Source organism: Ursus americanus, chromosome 14, assembly GCF_024610735.1.
Source record: "Ursus americanus isolate L20-20 chromosome 14, mUrsAme1.1.p, whole genome shotgun sequence".
In the NCBI taxonomy this organism is placed as follows: Eukaryota; Metazoa; Chordata; class Mammalia; order Carnivora; family Ursidae; genus Ursus; species Ursus americanus.
In genome coordinates, this window is record NC_142140.1 from 61929374 (window position 1) to 61946879 (window position 17506).

The window sequence follows — 17506 nt, forward strand, 5'->3', positions numbered from 1 at the left end:
GGTGGTCGGCCCCCCAGGAGGAGAGGGGGCACCCCAGGCAGGGGGTGCAGACTGCTGAGCTTTTGTGGGCGACTGATCCAACTCTGGTGGGGGCAGGTGGGGCTTCAGACGTGCGAATGACAGGTGCCCCGGACACTTCGCCTCTAAAGGAAACTCCGGTGTTTTGAAGTTATTTTTTTTATTCCACAAATAATATGCAAGGGTGTACAACTAGAAATGTCCAACAGAGGAAAAGAAAAGAAAACCACCATGTTTCTGCTCCCCAGGGACTATCAGGGCTCACATCTCGATACGGCGCTTTCCCAGTTCCCTCCGGTACACGCGTGTGAGATTCCTGCTCTGTTCCCTTTGCTGTTTCCAAACTTCCCCCAAGGTGATGGTCTGCGACCCTCTCCTGCAGCATAGGGAGCTTTGTTCTAGAGCCCGCCCCGCTCTTCTCCACCCCTGCTCCTTCGAGGAGGTGGTTCATGTGGTCCGAAGAGGAGCCTTCTGATAAAGGAAAAGTAGCTAAGTCTCCCCGGACCCTGTGCTCCTTGCCCACCCCTCCCCCCCCCCAGCTAGATCCCAATAGGAAAGCCCATCACAGCCTCTGCAGGTCCCCAAACCACCCACCCTCAGAGGCTGTGGCCAGAGTACCTAATGCCCACTGTTCCCAGCAGGTCCTGACCCCGACCCAGACTCAGGGCTGAGGGCCGCCGTCCTGCCCGCAGAGGCCCCACACGGCCATTGGCCCGCACCCACAGGAAGAGGCTAGAGCGGAAAGTGGGGAGTGACCCTTGAAGGAAGAGCAGCCAGGCCCGGGGCATGGTCACTTGCTTTCCCCTCTGCAGCTCCAGGTGCGTGGTGTGCGTGGCTGTGGCGGGGGCCTGTGGCTCCGCGTGCCGGGTCCAGGCCAGCAGCGAGATGAGGACCACAGAGGCAAACAGAAGCCAGAGGAGACCCAAAATATAGAAGCCCAGAGGGAGGAGACAGCAGAAGTCAGGGTTGAGCAAGGGGTCATTTCTGGAGCTCTCCAAATTCCCTTGAACCACCTCGTGGGCCTTTGGGAGGTGGGCAGGTGAGGTGGGGGCTGGGTATTCCAAGATAGCAGGGAGTGAGGTTGATTCTGGCATCTTGAAGAATGTGGTCAGTTCAGAGAGGATTGGGGTCCTGGTGGACTCCGGGGTGGTGGGGGTGGTTGGAGTTGTGGTGGGCTCCGGGGTGGTGAGGGTCGTGGTGGGGGTCATACTGGGGGTCGTGGTGGTCTCTGGGGTGGTGGGGGTCGTATTGGGGGTCGTGGTGGGGGTCGTACTGGGGGTTGTGGTGGGCTCTGAGGTGGTGGGTGTTGTACTGGGGGTCGTGGTGGGCTCTGGGGTGGTGGGGGGGTGTACTGGGGGTCGTGGTGGGCTCTGGAGTGGTGGGGGTTGTACTGGGAGTCGTGGTGGGCTCTGGGGTGGTGGGGGGTGTCGTGGGTTCCAGGCTGGCGGTGGGCATGGGGAGCTCTGATGTGGTCGGGGTTGTGGTGGAGGGCATGGGGGGCTTTGGGGTGGTCAGGATCGTGGTGGAGGGCGGGGGGTGGGGCATGGGTGTGCTGGGCTCTGGGGCAGTTGGGAATGTGCTCTGTGTCTCAGTGGACTCTAGGGTGGGAGACAGACGGGGCGTCTGGTCCAGAGAAGCAGTGGCTGCTGAGTGGAGTGGGGCCCAGTGGGTTGTGTGGGCTCTGGTGTTGGTGGAGAACCTGGCCACGGCCCTCGTGGCCGTTACCTTTCCCACCTCTTCCTCTCCGTAGTCGTCGTAGTCTAGGTCATCCCCATCCCCAAGACTGGGGCAGCCCTTCCCTTGGTAGGTGTGGACGGGTGTGTTGGCCACGTTGACGCATCGCACGCTGTCCACGTTGGGAGTCATGGCCTTGACGTCTACGCCCTCCTTCCATAAGTAGACATTATTCTCGTTGTCCTGCAGCCAGCGAGTGAAATAGAGGATCTCGCAGTCGCAGGACCAGGGGTTGTTGTGGAGAAAAGCGAAAGGCAGGAGGTGGTCCCCAAAGAAGCCCTTCGGAACGGTGCGCAGCCAGTTTCCTTGGAGGTAGAGGGTGTCGAGTTCGCCCACCCCATCCAGGAGCCCCTGGGGCAGCTCGTTCAACTTGTTGTCGGCCAGGTTGAGCTTCCTCAGCTGGGGCACCGGCGCCAGGAGCCCCGGGGGCAGAGTCTTGAGCTTGTTGCCTCGCAGGTAGAGCTCGTGCAGGCCGCTCAGGCCATCGAGGGCGCCAGGAGACAGCGAGGTCAGCTCGTTGTAGGAGACGTCCAGGGTGGTGAGGGCCGGCAGTGCCCGGCCCAGCGCAGGCAGGCTCTTCAGCTTATTGTAGGAGAGGTCCAGGGTCTCCAGCCGGGGCAGCGAGCCCGCGATCTGCAGGCTGGTCAGCTGGCTTTGGCGCAGGTGAAGCTGTGCGAGCTGAGCCAGAGAGCCCACGGACGCTGTGGAGAAGGTGCCCAGGGGGTTCTCGCCCAGGTGCAGGATGGCCGTGTCTTCTGGCAGACCTGGAGGCAGCGCCTTCAGCCCCCTGTTGTCACAGTTCACTTCCACCTGGCTGGTCACCTGGGAGACCTCACAGACCAACTGGGGGTGCGAAGGGCGTGGCAGCAGGAGCAGCAACAGGAGGAGAGGCATGGGGACCTGGGGGTCAGGGGGACACGGGCAGGGGAGTGGGCACCTCGTGGGCACTGGCCATTATTCCTCCAGACTCTAGTTCCTGCTGCAGCCTTGGGGATCCCTCCAGAAACTCAGCCCCCCTTCTCCTGTCCTCCCCACTGCCCTCTCCCACCCTTGCCCCCCGAAGCCAAAACCGCTAGCCCCATGTCCTTGGTTCTTATCCATCCCTCAGCAGCCCCGTCCCCCAGCCCCAAGTCCAGCTTACGGGCAGGCAGAAGGACCTCCGAGGGTACAGCGTCTCTTGCAGGGTGTGACTCTGTCCTGCTCTCTTCCAGCTCCAGGGAGGGCTGAGCAGGGGCAGGAAGGCGATGGGGATGGGGAGGAAATGCCAGCCTGATAGCGACTCCCTCCTGTGACCTGGGAACAGTGTCCCTCCCGGACACAGGCCCTTATCACCTCCTTCCACAGCTGTCCCCAGCCCTCCTTGTGGCTCCCTTCTCCCACTCTCCATCTCCACAGGGCGGATTGGGAGTGGACTCCTCCAACCACCACTGTCCCCGGATTCTAAACCTCTCCAGCTGCCACTCACTTCCCCTTCCCAGTTGCCAATTTTAACCCTTACCGCCCTCTGCCTTTCCCCCTCTCTAGCATGGTTCCCTCCAACCCACTGGCTCTGTTGTGGCCAAGGTCACCAGTGTCCCCCAGCCCTCTATACCCACTGGACACTTCATTATGATCTTACTTGTTTTCTGCAGCCTGCATACCCGCGGCCTCTCCTACCTTGGGACTCATGCCACTCATTTTCCTCTTCTCTGGCTGACCTTTCTCAGTCTTTGTAGATTCCTCTTCCTCCGGCCTTCATGGGAAGTCAGCCTTCCCCCAGAGTTTGGTCTCTGGCCCTCTCCCTTTCTTGCGCTGCACAAACACCGATGTTACCCTCATTCATTCCCTTGCTTTCAACAACCATACACCCACCCCAGTGACTCAACTTTACTCTGACCCAGACCCCGCTCCAGAGACCCAAGCATCTAGGTCCTACTGCCTTTTGGATTCCTTGGATGACCTGTAAACATTAAAACAATATGTTCAAAGCTAAGCTCACCTCTCTCCACATAGCTAACCCTCCTGTGTCGTTCAGCCCAGTGCATGGTACCATCATCCGCCCATTCGGCCACTCAGTCGATACAAACAATCCCTGCTAGTCATCCTTAACTCCTTCCCTCCTTCATCCCCATCCAACCTGTCACCAAGTCCTGCTGATTTTACCTCCTAATCTCTCCGAAACCCACTTCTCTCTATCCCCACCATTTCCAATCCAGGACACCAGCTCTTCACTACGGCTTCACTGGAACAGCCTCCCACCTGATCTCCTGACACCCTGACCCCCTTTCTCCCCATCCCCCATGGAGTGGTCTTCAAGAACGGCCTCCCTGGCCTCCCTGCCCCCCTGACATGACCTACAGGGTCCTATGTGATCTGACCCTTGCCTACCTGTCCAGCCCCATCTCTTACACTCCACCTTTCACTCTAGAAGATAATTTTCTTTCTTTCTTATGCTTGGACTATGTTCTCACCTCTTACCTTCTTCTGCCCAACCCTTACGTATCTGGAAAGCCCCAGCCCTGAATGTCTTCTCTGGAAAGGCTTTTACGTCCTCCCAAGACTTGGGCGGCCTGGTTGGCTCAGTGGGTGGAGCGTGTGACTCTTGATCTTGGGGTCATGAGTGCAAGCCCCATGTTGGGTGTAGAGATGACTTCAAAACAAAACAGAACTTCCCAAGACCAAGTGAGGTGCCGATTTCAGAGACGGCCACCATGTCTGTGGGTCCACCACCCCCTCTCATGATTAAATGTCCCACCCACTCTCCCCTGGAAGAGACGTCGTGCAACCACGTCTGCTCCCTTCACCACTGGGGACACGTGAGCCGAATGCAGTTAATCCGTAGCTTTGACATTTATGTAACTTGCCCACTGCAAAAAGTACTTGAGAACATGGAGAAAATGAGGACTCAAGCATCCGGAAGTGTGGTGAGAAGTTGCAGAGAGAGAGAGAGAGAGAGAGGCTGTGAGGTGGAGTGGAGCCCCTGGAGCTATTGATTGTTGATGTATTGGGGTTTTTCGTTGTAAGCAACAGAAAATGTCCTTGGTGAGGATGAATAGGAATTTGTTAAACGTTCATTGGCCACTTCCCAGACTTCCCAGTAAGGGCCAGAGAACCAGACTTGGAACTGTGTAGCCCGGAACAGAACCAGGCTGCAGAACCAGTCTGGTGAGGAAAACTCGACTCCTGCTCCAAGACCAGTCACTGAGCTGGAGCCTCCGTGTTCGCACAACCTCCCTGCACAGAGACAGCCTCCTGGACCACCCCTCCTCCTTTGTGGTACCAGCTCGATTCAAAGTCTGGGTGTCGGTCGGCTTAGTCAAATGCCTGTGACCCAGCTGTGAGGAAGTCTGGGAAAGCAAGTCTGGCGGTTTCAGCCTCTATAATAGGAGGCCGATTCCGCTTCTCCAAACATTCCTAAATTGAAGGCTTCTGCAGACACAGAAAAGGGGTTCATCTGCTTTGGGACCTACTGAAATGATCCTGTGTTTCATTTTCTTCACATGTTAAAGTTCTGAATTTTTTTTTTTCTAATTTCACATCTTTGAAGGCTGGGGATTAACACTACTTGGCTATTATGAATTATTCTTTTAATATAATTCTAGGTTGGTTTGCTCATATTTTACTTAGAGCTCTTAAATGTAAGTTAGAAAATAGAAGTGGCTCATAGGTTTCTTTTGAGGGGCTTTGTCTTTTTCTGTTTTTTTGGTTTGTTTTTTACCAGAGTTATGCTGGCTTTAGAAATTAAGTTGGAAAATTTTATATTCTCTGAAAAAGTTAGAGATCGTAGGGGTTTTCCGTTGAATTCGGGGTTGGTGAAATTCACCTATAAAACCATCTGGACTTGATGCCATTTGGGGAATAGCTTCTGGAATACCTTTCCAATTTCTATAATTTTTGGTCTGTTGAGATTTCCTGAGTCAATTTTGATAATTGATAGTTTCTCATAAAATATCTTTCATGTGGCTATTCAAATTTAGTATTGCAGGTTTGAACACTTAAACTTTTATCATTTGTTAAAATCTCCATTTGGGAGTTATGACCCCTTGTCTTTTCTCTCTTTCTCCCCATTCCCTCTTTTTTTCCTCACTGGACTTGCCAAAGGTGAGTCTATTTTATTGGGCTAGCCAAACAACCAGATTTGTTAAAAAAGATTTTATTATTTATTTGATAGAGATAGTGAGAGAGCACAGCAGGGGGAGCAGTAGGCAGAGGGAGAGGGAGAAGCAGACTCCCCGCTGAACAAGGAGCCCGATGCGGGGCTTGATCCCAGGACACTGAGATCATGACCTGAGCCGAAGGCAGACGCTCAACCGACTAAGCCACCCAGGTGCCCCAAAGAACCAGATTTATTAGTTTTACTAGTCAATTGCTTTTTTCCCCCTCTTGGATGATGAATGTCTGCTTCCACCTTTAATAATTCTTCATACTTTGAGCTTATTTTCCTGTTCTCTTCCTACCTTCTTGAGTTGAAATTTTTAGTTCATTTATTTTCCATCTTTCTTGCTTTTCAAGTAAATCCACTTAATTCATACTTTTCATCCGAGTACTGCTTTGTACCACTTAACATGTTTTATCATGTAATACCCAAGGGAAATATGTATAATTTTTTAATGCAGCATTCATGCCTCTTAGGTAAGAGGACCCCAGTTTCCTTTTGGGAGATCTCATCTCCTCAGATGAGTACAGACTTGATAAGAGTATGGAAGTAGGCACGCTGCCCTCTCACTTTGGAAACCCCAATGTCTTTGGAAGCTCCTTCCACCGGGTACTTCCTGTCACCACCTGAGTTTAGCTCCAGGATGTAACCTTATCACAGACAACTGTTCTCCCTGTCCTAGGTTTTCAAATGGTGACTGTGGTGACAAGAAAAGAGAAAATAGAACTGGACAGCATTCATTTCAAGAAAGTGCTCAGGAAAAGTGTAGAGTGGTTCCTCCTACAAAGGTCCCATTGCTACCTGATTCCGGAGCAGTCCTGGATTGTCATGTTGACTTGTACCCGGTGAGCCCTGCATCTTTCCAACAAGTCTCTGTTGCATTAAGTTAGGCAGAGTTGATCTCATCCAAAGAATCCGACTCAGTGCTCTAGCTGTGGTTCATTTTTAAAGAGTTTGTGCGGGAGACATTCGTTGGACATCTGCTCAAGATCCACTCAACTTTTCTTCCTTTTCTCTCTCTCTCTTTTTTTTAAAGATTTTATTTATTTATTTGACAGAGGTAGAGACAGCCAGTGAGAGAGGGAACACAAGCAGGGGGAGTGGGAGAGGAAGAAGCAGGCTCCTAGCAGAGGAGCTCGATGTGGGGCTCGATCCCATAATGCCGGGATCACGCCCTGAGCCAAAGGCAGACACCCAACCGCTGTGCCACCCAGGCGCCCCTTCTTTCTTTTCTCTTGAAAAATTACTCCGACTCAGTCCTTAGGGTTCTTGTGGGAATGATTCTATTCCAGCTGCATAAGCGGACCTCAGCCAGTCATGGGGCCCAAGCAACTAGCCTGATATAAGCTGGTCAGGGTATCCGGTGGTCCGAGTGAAAGTGGTCCAGGGACAGAAACAAAGTAAGTGGGTCATAACAGACTCCGCACTGAGTTTGGAGCCTGACATGGGGCTCGATCCCACGACCCTGAGATCAAGACCCAAGCCAAAATCAAGAGGCAGACACTCCACTGACTGAGCCACCCAGGCACCTCTCTTTGTGTCATTCTTTGGGTTTGTCCTATTTGGGATTTACTTGGCTTCTTGCATGTCTGTTTATGTTTCTTTACAAATTTGGGTAGTCTCTTGGGGCACCTGGGTGGCTCAGATGGTTAAGTGTCTGCCTTTGGTTCATGTCATGATCTCCAGGTCCTGGGATCGATCCCCACATCGGGCTCCCTGCTCAACATGGTGGATGTTTTATTAGAGTCCCAGAGCTTCCCGAGACTTTTTTTTTTTTTAAGATTATTTATTTTAGAAACAGAGAGAGAACACAAATGAGAGGGGGAGGGGCAGAAGTTAGAGGGACAAGCAGACTCCCTGCTGAGCATGGACGCCCAACCCAGGGCTTGATCCCAGGACCCTGAGATCCTTTTTTTTTTTTTTTAAGATTTTTTATTTATTCATTTGAGAGAGAGAGTGAGAGCACAAACAGGGGTGGGGCAGAGGCAGAGGGAGAAGCAGGCTCCCTGCTGAGCAGGGAGCCCCATGCAGGACTTGATCCCAGACCCCGGGATCATGACGTGAGCCGGAGCCAGATGCCCAACCAACTGAGCTACCCAGGAACCCCAGGACCCTGAGATCCTGACCTGCGTTGAAATCAAGAGTCAGAGGCTGCACCGACTGAGCCACCCACGCGCCCCCCCCCCCCCAACTTTTTTGAAGTCTGTTTTCTCTCTGTTGTTTGGAAAGGGTAGTTTCTATAGTTGTATCTTCCAGCTCACTGATTCTTTTCTCTGTTCCCTCCATTGTGCTGTGGGGCCCACTCCCTGAGCTTTAATTTCAGCCGTCCCGCCTTTCAGTGCTACAGTCTTCCTCTGGGTCGTCTTTAGATCTTCCGTGCCGTTGCTGAAGTCAGGTCTGCATCGGTTTCAAGCGTGTCCATAACGTCTCGTTAAAGCATTTATATCGTGCCTGCTTTGAAATACTTCCCAGAGAATCCTCACACCTCCGTCCTCGGTGTTGGCAGCTATTGGTTGTCTTTGTCATTCATTTCGAGGTCTTTGCAGTTCCTGGTATGAGGAATGACTTTTTTTTTTTAATGGAAACGTGGCCATTTTTGTATGGTTTTATGAGAGTCTGGGCCTAAAATCTTCTGTTCTAGCTGGCTTTTTCTGACACTGCTCTGGCAAGAAAAGGTGCCACCAGGTGGAATTAGAAGTTCAAGCCCCCCCTTCTGTTGACATCTGCTGGGGTGAGGGTGGGGGTCTCAGCTCCCCGCGCGGTCCCTGCAGCCTCCTAAGTGAGGAAACGAGTGACCGCCCTAACCCACCTGGCCTCCCCTGAGGCCCTGCAGCGGGGAAGGGAAGGGGTGCCTGGCCACTGCCTGGGATGGAAATCCAGGCTCCCCCGTGGCTACCGGCCAGCTTTGGTAAAGTCCCTGCCCCCCTGCTTGGCCTTCCCAGAGAGCTCCCCACCCTGGCAGGGATGTTGGGGCATCTCATGATGAGCCTGGGGAGGGCAGAACTCTAGGCTCACCCTTTGGCCTTTGTAGGTGTGGGTGTGGCCACACTTTGTGGTATTTGCCTGGAATAGAGTGGTGATTTTCTGAGTTCTTTTTTTTTTTTTTTTTAAGATTTTATTTATTTATGTGACAGAGAGACAGCCAGCAAGAGAGGGAACACAGCAGGGGAGTGGGAGAGGAAGAAGCAGGCTCCCAGCGGAGGAGCCCGATGTGGGACTCGATCCCGGAATGCCAGGATCACGCCCTGAGCCGAAGGCAGACGCTTAATGACTGCGCTACCCAGGCGTCCCAGTGATTTTCCGAGTTCTGCCTCATTAGGCTATTCCTTGCCTGGTGCTTTGGCTAGAGAGAGCAGGCTTTTGTTGGGGCTTTATCTTCTTCTTCTTCTTCTTCCTCTTCCTCTCCTCCTCCTCCTCCCTTTTCCCCCTCCTCCTCTTCTTCCTCCTTCTTTCTTCTTCTCTTCCTCCTTCTCCTCCTCCTCCTCCTCCTCCTCCTCCTCCTCATTATTATTATTATTATTATTATTTTGTCTGAGCCTGTATCCAGGTTGCTGACTCCTTCACCTCTTGTGTTTATATCGAATGTTCCAGAGTTTAGTTGGACGTAATGGGCCAAACAGGGAAAAGCGCATCTACTCCATCTTCCCAGAAACAGAAATCTCCCCGGTGGCGCTGGCTACCTTTTTCCTGAAAACTTCTCAATTTCCCACGGTTGGCAATAAACATACCACGTGAGGGTTAGTTTTATGTATCAGCTTGGGCCAGACTCACCATTTGTGAACATTTTGTCTCATTTTGCTTTATCACTCTTTCTCAAGTGTTTTTTCCTGAACTGAGACGAACGTGGAGACATCGTGTCCCTTTGTCACTAACATTTCCATGTGTGTTTCCTAAAAACAAAGACATTTTCTTACATAACTGCAGTGTGCTTGTTAATTTCAGGAAATTCAGTACCGATGCAATGATATTATCCAATCTACAGTTCATGTTCCCATCTTGCCGATTGTCCAAAAAATGTCCTTTAGAGCTGCCCCCCTCCCCCACTCCAGCGCAGGAGCCCCCCACCCCAGGACTACAGCTCTTTTATTTCCTATAGTTCCGTAAACTGTCTTTATTCTTTGGACTTTGACATTTTTGAAAGCCACAGTCCAGTAATTACATCGAATGTCCCTCGATTGTGTAGAATTTCCCTCTGTCTGTCTGATGTTTCTCGTGCTTGGATTTGGGGGGGGGGGTTCCTGGCGTGACTATGACAGATGTGATGTGGCTTTCTGGGGGCAATCGTATCAGGAAACACTTTATATCTCTTTGACCTGTTTCTGGCGATGCTGACTTTGATACGTGGTGAAGGTGGAATCCGCCGCGCTCTCCCACGGGCAAGATCCCGTTTTTCCTTTTGTCGCTAAGAAGCCCTTTTGTGGGGAGATATTTTGACGCTATGCAAAATATCCTGTTCCCAATTAAACTAGGCCTATAAGGTGTAGCAGCCATTGATGACCCTTGCGTGATTCGATTATTGCCGGAAATCTTGAAAAACCCTTTTTAGGTGGTTTACATGTATTCTTTTTCCTTGTAACCGGAAGAACCCAGCTAAAACAAAACATTAGAATTGGAAGTGAGGTTTTACAGAACTGACCCCGAGTGTCATCAGGTGGAATGGACGGTTTCCAGCCAGTGTTTGCTCACCAAAGCCACTAACTGGACCATCTCCGGGGGTCTCTTGGGCTCTAAGGATGGGCCCCTCGGTGGGACGGTGGTGGAGCTGGAATTCCAGGAGGGAAACTGGTCCTTGAGCTCTCCAGGCTGGGTTCGTTACTGTGTTGTAAATTCCTACAGCCCTGCCCAAGCTATTGTCATGCTTTGTGTGAACCGCCAACCGTCTCCTCCTCCAGCTGGCAAACTTCCGGGCCAGAAGCACTGCGCGTGCTCTAAAGGGGTAGACACTGTTGCGTGCCCTGGAAGAGGATGACCCCGTCCAGTACGACGTCTCCTTTGGCTCCTCTCTCTGTCTCCTGCCTGACGTTTATATGCTTCCGTTAGTATCTTCCTATCATAGCCTTACCAAGGATCCCGCCAAAACCCTACCTGCACTCCTGCTGAAAGACAGCACTCCCGGGGAACGCACCCCTCTGTTCCCTCGCTCAGCAGCGCTGGGTCCCCCACGCTCCGTGGACAGCTCGCTCCCTGCTCCGATGTCTGGTGCTTGAATAAAAGTGCCTTGTGATGTCCTTTGTTGCAGAAATGTATTGTATTGTAATGTATTGTAATGTATTCAGGCCGTCCTAATTGTAATGTATTCAGGCCGTCAATGTGTCCTTTTATGGTTTGTGGTATTGGTATCTTGTTTCAGAAAATCCCACCCCAAGGTCAGAAAAATACTCTCCCACCTTCTCCTCTTTAGCCTTATAGTTTTACCGTTGTTTTAAAGTCTTTAATCCCCCTGGAGTTTACTTTTGCATGTGGTGTGACGTAGGAATGCAGCTTTCTTTCTTTTTTTCTCCACAGAGGGAGGCAACTGCTTACCTTGTCTGCTGATCTAACCTGTCCTTCTTGATGTCACCCCACTGTTCCCCCCTTAACCACCCTTCTGTGGGCACACGGGCGGCTCCTCTGCTCTTATCGCTTCCCATAGTTTGTCAGCAACTAAGCAATGTCAGCTGTGTCCTTCTGTATTTTATATATTTGTTTGTTGTTGCTTATTTGTTATAACTTCTGTGGTATGTTTTAATATCTGGCAGGGTGATTCCTTCCCCTCTTCTTTTTCAAAACTGATGTGGCGATTCATGGGCCTTTTTTTTTTTTAAAGACTTTATTTATTTATTTGACAGAGAGAGAGAAAGAGACACCCAGCGAGAGAGGGAACACAAGCAGGGGGAGTGGGAGAGGAAGAAGCAGGCTCCCCGCGGAGCAGGGAGACCGATGCAGGCTCGATCCCAGGGTCCTGGGATCAGACCCTGAGCTGAAGGCAGACGCTTAACGACTGAGCCACCCAGGCGCCCCAGATGGACCTTTATACTGTCATAAACATTTTATCTTTAAAAATATATATATTTATTTGAAGAATCTCTACACCCAACATGGGGCTTGAACTCACAACCCCAAGATCAAGAGTCACACACTCTACCGACTGAGCCAGCCAGGTACCTCTATACTGTCATAAACATTTTAGAATAAGTTCCTCCTCAAGTTCCTAAGAATTTAACTTACAGTTTATTTGGGGGAGAACTGTCATCTTTCTAATGTTGAGGCAGTGCATCCAAACCAAGAATTTATCTCCCCGTTTACACTGATTTTTTGTTTTGTATGTAGGATTTTCACATTTATGTTCATAAGTGAATGAGGCCTGTGTTTTCATTTTCTTGTGTCCTTCGCCGAAGTCGGAACTTCCTAAAACGAGTCGGTTTGCCTTCTTTTTCTACTTTGGGGAAGAGCTTGTGGGCAATCAGATGATCTGTTTCTTGAACGTTCAGTAGAAATCACCTGTAAAACCACCGGGGCATGGGGGGAATCTTTTGTTATGCGGACATCACTAGCTGAGCTTTGTAACCGCCTCTCTCTACTTTTACTGATGCCCCCCGCCGCCTTTTACGTATAAACTGGCGCTTATTTTTAGTAACGAATGAATAAAATGAATTAAAAAACCCAGCCTTGGGATAAACCGAAGAGAACTTCCTGTTTTAGATTCTGGTCCAACAAAGCCTCTCCCCATGATGAGGCTGAAAAACTCACAAACACAGGAATCTCTTTTCTCTGCTTTTAGACCACAGGTAGAAAATCAATTTAACTTTGTACCTCCCCTTTAAAAATCAGTTTTACATGCTATTAGACAGAAAGGATCAAACAAGGGGGCGCCTGGCTGGCTCGGTTGGTGGAGCGTGTGACCCTTGATCTCGTGGTCATGAGTTCGAGCCCACATCGGGGGTAGCGATTCCTTAAAAATACAATCTTTAGGGTGTGCGTGGTTGGCTTAGTCAGTTAAGCTTCCAGCTCTTGATTTTGGCTCAGGTCATGATCTCAGGGTCATGAGATCAAGCCCCACATCAGGCTCCACGCTGGGTGTGAAGCCTGCTTAAGATTCTCCCTCTCGGGGCGCCTGGGTGGCACAGCGGTTAAGCGTCTGCCTTCGGCTCAGGGCATGATCCCGGCGTTATGGGATCGAGCCCCACATCAGGCTCTTCCCCTATGAGCCTGCTTCTTCCTCTCCCACTCCCCCCGCTTGTGTTCCCTCTCTCGCTGGCTGTCTCTATCTCTGTCAAATAAATAAATAAGATCTTTAAAAAAAAAAAAAGATTCTCCCTCTCCCTCTCCCTTCTCTCCCTCCCTCTCTTAAAAAAAATCTTAGGGGTGCCTGGGGGCTTAGTCAGTTAAGCATCTGCCTTCGGCTCAGGTCATGATCTCAGGGTCCTGGAATCGAATCCTGCATCGGGCTCCTTGCTCAGTGGGGAGTCTGCTTCTCCCTCTGCCCCTCCTTCCTGCTCGCTCTGTCTCTCTGTTTCTCAAATAAACAAAATCTTTTAGAACAATAAACTTAAAAAATCTTAAAAAGAAGAGAAAGGATCAAATGATCAGAAAAATAAATGTCTTCCATAAAAACTGGTCACATTTAATCAAAATGTGACATGTTACATAATTCATTTACTATGAAGACAGCTTTCTAAGGCATGATACTGTCATCAGTCCTGACGGGCGTGAATGGATCTGCCTTTATGTTGCTTTGGTTCAAAAGAGTAGAAGTGAATCTCTTTTTTTTTTTTTTTAAGGTTTTATTTATTTGACAGAGTGAGAGAGAGCATGAGCAGGGGGAGCGGGAGGGAGCAGAGGGAGAGGGAGAAGCTCCCTGCTGAGCAGGGAGCCCCATGCGGGACTAGACCCCAGGACCCTGGGATGATGACCTGAGCCGAAGGCAGACGCATCACTGGCGGAGCTCCCCAGGTGCCCCCAGAGTAGAAGTGAATCCTTCACGTCAACCATATGCCCGCTGTTTTGCCATTGCTGACGTGGAGTCGAGTGTTGGCAGGAGAAACGCTGGTGATGACTAGTTCTCTTCTAAAAAGAATATCAAAGGAAGGGTCTTTTTCATGATCTCATCACAGGACTGAGGGGAACTTTTGGAAGGAAAATACAGCCGGGCAGGAAGATCACGGCAGCTGTCACCGACAAAAGCCTTCGCAAAAACATGGCCTGTGTGTTAGAAGCATGTGCCCGTAACCGTAAGGAGGGGAAGGCGAGGATGCCCACACGGAAGGAAAGCAGGAATTGGATCTGTTGTGTATTTTTCACAGCCGTCATCCTTTACTGAAACGGACAAGACCATCAGACCCCGAGCCGTGGAGTCGAGTTGGAGAGCAAACGTCGCTGCAATGCTTTCACAGAGCCTCTGAGCATTACGTCACCGGCTCTGTGCTCTGAGCGTTGTCCTCCAGGCTCACTGAAGCAGGAGGTCTTGTTTTCATATTTTTGGAATATGAAGGAAGCTCCACTTCCTTCCAACAGGAGTGGTTTAGATGCCGTGTGCTCACGGCAGAGGCGGCCCGATGGGTAAGAGAGCCGGACTCGCTGGAGTGCATCTTGGCTTCTCGCGCCCTTTCTCTGTGAGGACCGCCTGTCTTGACGCTGTGGACGGAGTTCGTAGCGGTGGTTCTGCTCGGACCCTGAAGCATGTTCTCCTGGGTTTTCTTTTCTTTTTTTTAAAGATTTTATTTATTTATTCGACAGAGAGAGAGACAGCCAGCGAGAGAGGGAACACAAACAGGGGGAGTGGGAGAGGAAGAAGCAGGCTCATAGAGGAAGAGCCTGATGTGGGGCTCGATCCTAGAACTCCGGGATCACGCCCTGAGCCGAAGGCAGACGCTTAACCGCTGTGCCACCCAGGCGCCCCAAACTCCTGGGTTTTCAGAATCATCAGCAGGATCTGTGCAGACGGCCTACTCTCTCTGGAGCCAAGCCCACGACGTTCTAGAATGTTCCCTGGAATGCACCGTCCATGCTTGGCTGCTGCTGAAACCTGCCTTCCCGCCTTCTTCCTCTGTTCTCAGAGGAGACGTTACAGGAGACCTGAAATCGGGCAGTCAGAGTGGAGTCCTCTCCTGCCCTGTGAGTCCCAAAGACTTTTGTTTTCTCCTGTAGCCACAAGAGTAAAGAGGTCGCATTCTGGGGAGGGTGCAGGCATCCTCCTGGGCCCAGGGGACCCCTGGCTGTGTCAGCCACCCCAGAGGCCCCTCCTCTGCCTTCCCTCTCCTCTCTACCTCTCCCATCTTTGTCTCTGTCGCTCTCATTTCTGCTCCTCCCTGTTGAAGGTTTTTATTATGAGTCTTCACCGTTTTCGTCTCTCTCCCGAGGAACCAGCCGCCCTCCTGCTCTGGTCTGCGTTCCCTCCAACACCAGGACCACCGCCCTCTCCATCCCCCACCCAGGTGCCTCTCCCCGCTCCTCGTCAGTGCCGTTAGAGGGGAGGCCCCACCACCTTGTGAGCGTTGGATGGTTTTCAGTGACAGGAGATGAGCCGGTGGCTCCCTGTTTGTCACTTGCTTGCCCTTGGGTTTATGGTTTGGACCCTACAGAAATATCCTGTAGTTCTTCTTTCTCTCTATGGTCTCTGATTTGGGGCTGCAGGGGAGGGAAGCAAGGCCTTCTTCCCTCTGAGATAAGGAATACGCTGGTGCTGGCTTTACTGTAGGACTTTCTTGATTTCGTTTTATGTTCAGATTCTCTGGCCCACCGAGCGGCGGTCGGGAGCTGAGGGTCTGGTGGTTATTTTGACGATGGGTTTTCTAGTTGTCCCAATGGGATTTATCTGATTAAGGCTTATATTCTCTATTAATGTACTATTTTATCTTCAGATTCTCTTATACTGGCACAGAAACAGCTCGACCCTCTTCATCAGCACGGGGAAATCCGAATAACGAGACAGCAGCTCTCACCTGCTGGGTTGGCAAAGATTCTCGAGCTTGAAGCTCTTCTCTCCTGGGGAGGGCTCGAGCGGGGCAAGCGTTCTCGTACTCCTGTGGCCTGAATGCGGGAAGCGGGCACGTGCTGTTTCTGGAGAACAGTTGGGCAAAAGGCACCAGCGTTTTTTTGGTTTTGTTTTTTTAACGCATGAACTTCTTGTCTCAGTCGTTTCCCTGCTAGGAATTTGCCCTCTGGATACATTTGCAAAAAGTAGAGCAAAGGGAAATGCATAAATATGTTCAAGGCCGCGGAGCAGAGCCCAGAACGGTGCGTATCTTCAGTGTCTACCCGTGGGGTCGGGAGCGCTTGCCTGCGGCGCATGCGTACCACGGAGCATCATCGGGGTAGCAGCGGCAAGAGTGAGGGCGGGGCGCGCCCCGCCTCTCACCAGGAGAGAAGTTGCAGAAAGTAAATGCTTGCTCGCTGTTGTATCTATTCGTACGCGCACACACATGCCGGACTTCGCTCTAGAAAGATGTACATCCGGGGCGCCGGGGTGGCTCAGTCGGTGCGGCGTCTCGGCTGGGGTCATGATCCCAGAGTCCTAGGATCGAGGCCCGCATCCGCTTCCTGCTCAGCGGGGAGTCTGCTTCTCCTTCTCCCTCTGCCTCTGCTCTCTCCTGCTCTGCTCGCTCTCATGCTCACCCTCCCTCTCTCTGTCTCAAATAAATAAAATCTTAAAAAAGAAAAAAAAAAAGATGCATATTTAACAGAAGCTGTTAACCTTTGGGGAGAGGGGCTGGATAGAAAGAGGAGTGATGTGATTTTTGGGTTTTTGGTCTAGTTTGGCACGCAGTGTCACATTCGTTTCAGGTGTACGACCCAGCGATTCAACAAGAAAGGTTAGAGTTTCATTATGTCTGTCTGGATTTTTCTGTGTTTCTAGTGGTAGCATGTATTACTTTTATTTATGGGTTTTTTGGTTTTTTTTTTAAGAGACACATTATTCCGTTACAAATGTTCAAACATCGGAACAGCTAGGTTGTCATGACCGGAAGGAAAACAGAATTGCAGTTTCGGGATGACAGTTACCGCTGAGCAGGGGCGGGGGCGGGGGGCCCATGGGGGGGGGGGTCGCAGAGAGGGTTCTGGGGACAGGAAGAGCCGATTTCTTGGCCTGGGTGATGGGCACGTGTTTATTATCTTGTAACTGTACAAATGTTTTCTGTACATACTGCATGTAAGATACGCTTTATAATTTTAACAGAAGGTACCTGTTAGGTGGGGCAGCACCCCGCCTCGGGTTTTAGGTCGGCTTCGCTTGACCTCGAGGCCTTTCATTCACTCTTCTATTTCAGACCTTCCCTTTCCACTCCACAGGCCCCTGCTTTGTGCCTTTTTAGTTTCCTGCATTCCACTGTCTCCCTGAGTCCTTTGCGCTTTGCTCTCAACACCACTAGGCTGTGAACCCCTCCCAGTAATGTCCCTCCTCGGTCCTAGAGGGCAGGAGAATGCTGTATCCTGTGACCAAATGGTTCATACCTGGGCAAGAGCGGAACGGTGACTTAATGCATTCTCTACTTCTATCCAAGATCTGCCATCTGCCAGGCTGCCCGCTAAGCTCTGGGGACGGCAGGGAAGCTGCTGCCCGGGCCGGTCTGGCTGGTGCTGATGGGGGCGGATGGAGGGCGCTGCTGGCCGGGCGGCCTGGGGAGGGGTCTCCAGGCCCGT

General features: G+C 51.3%; 1 protein-coding gene and 1 long non-coding RNA gene across 2 annotated transcripts; one reads left to right on the forward strand and one right to left on the reverse strand.

Moving 5' to 3' along the window:
• Positions 1 to 553: 553 nt before the first annotated feature.
• On the reverse strand, positions 554 to 3017 carry GP1BA (glycoprotein Ib platelet subunit alpha). The gene is given in 3 exon segments (XM_045790728.2): positions 554 to 1362; positions 1364 to 2652; positions 2894 to 3017. Coding segments are annotated over 2 exon segments (2031 nt in total). The 5' UTR covers positions 2647 to 2652; positions 2894 to 3017; the 3' UTR covers positions 554 to 614.
• LOC148109012 (uncharacterized) lies at positions 2642 to 16867 on the forward strand. Its single transcript, XR_015726757.1, has 3 exons — positions 2642 to 6732; positions 13981 to 16102; positions 16649 to 16867. It is a non-coding gene; the product is annotated as an uncharacterized LOC148109012 (long non-coding RNA).
• Positions 16868 to 17506: the final 639 nt, after the last annotated feature.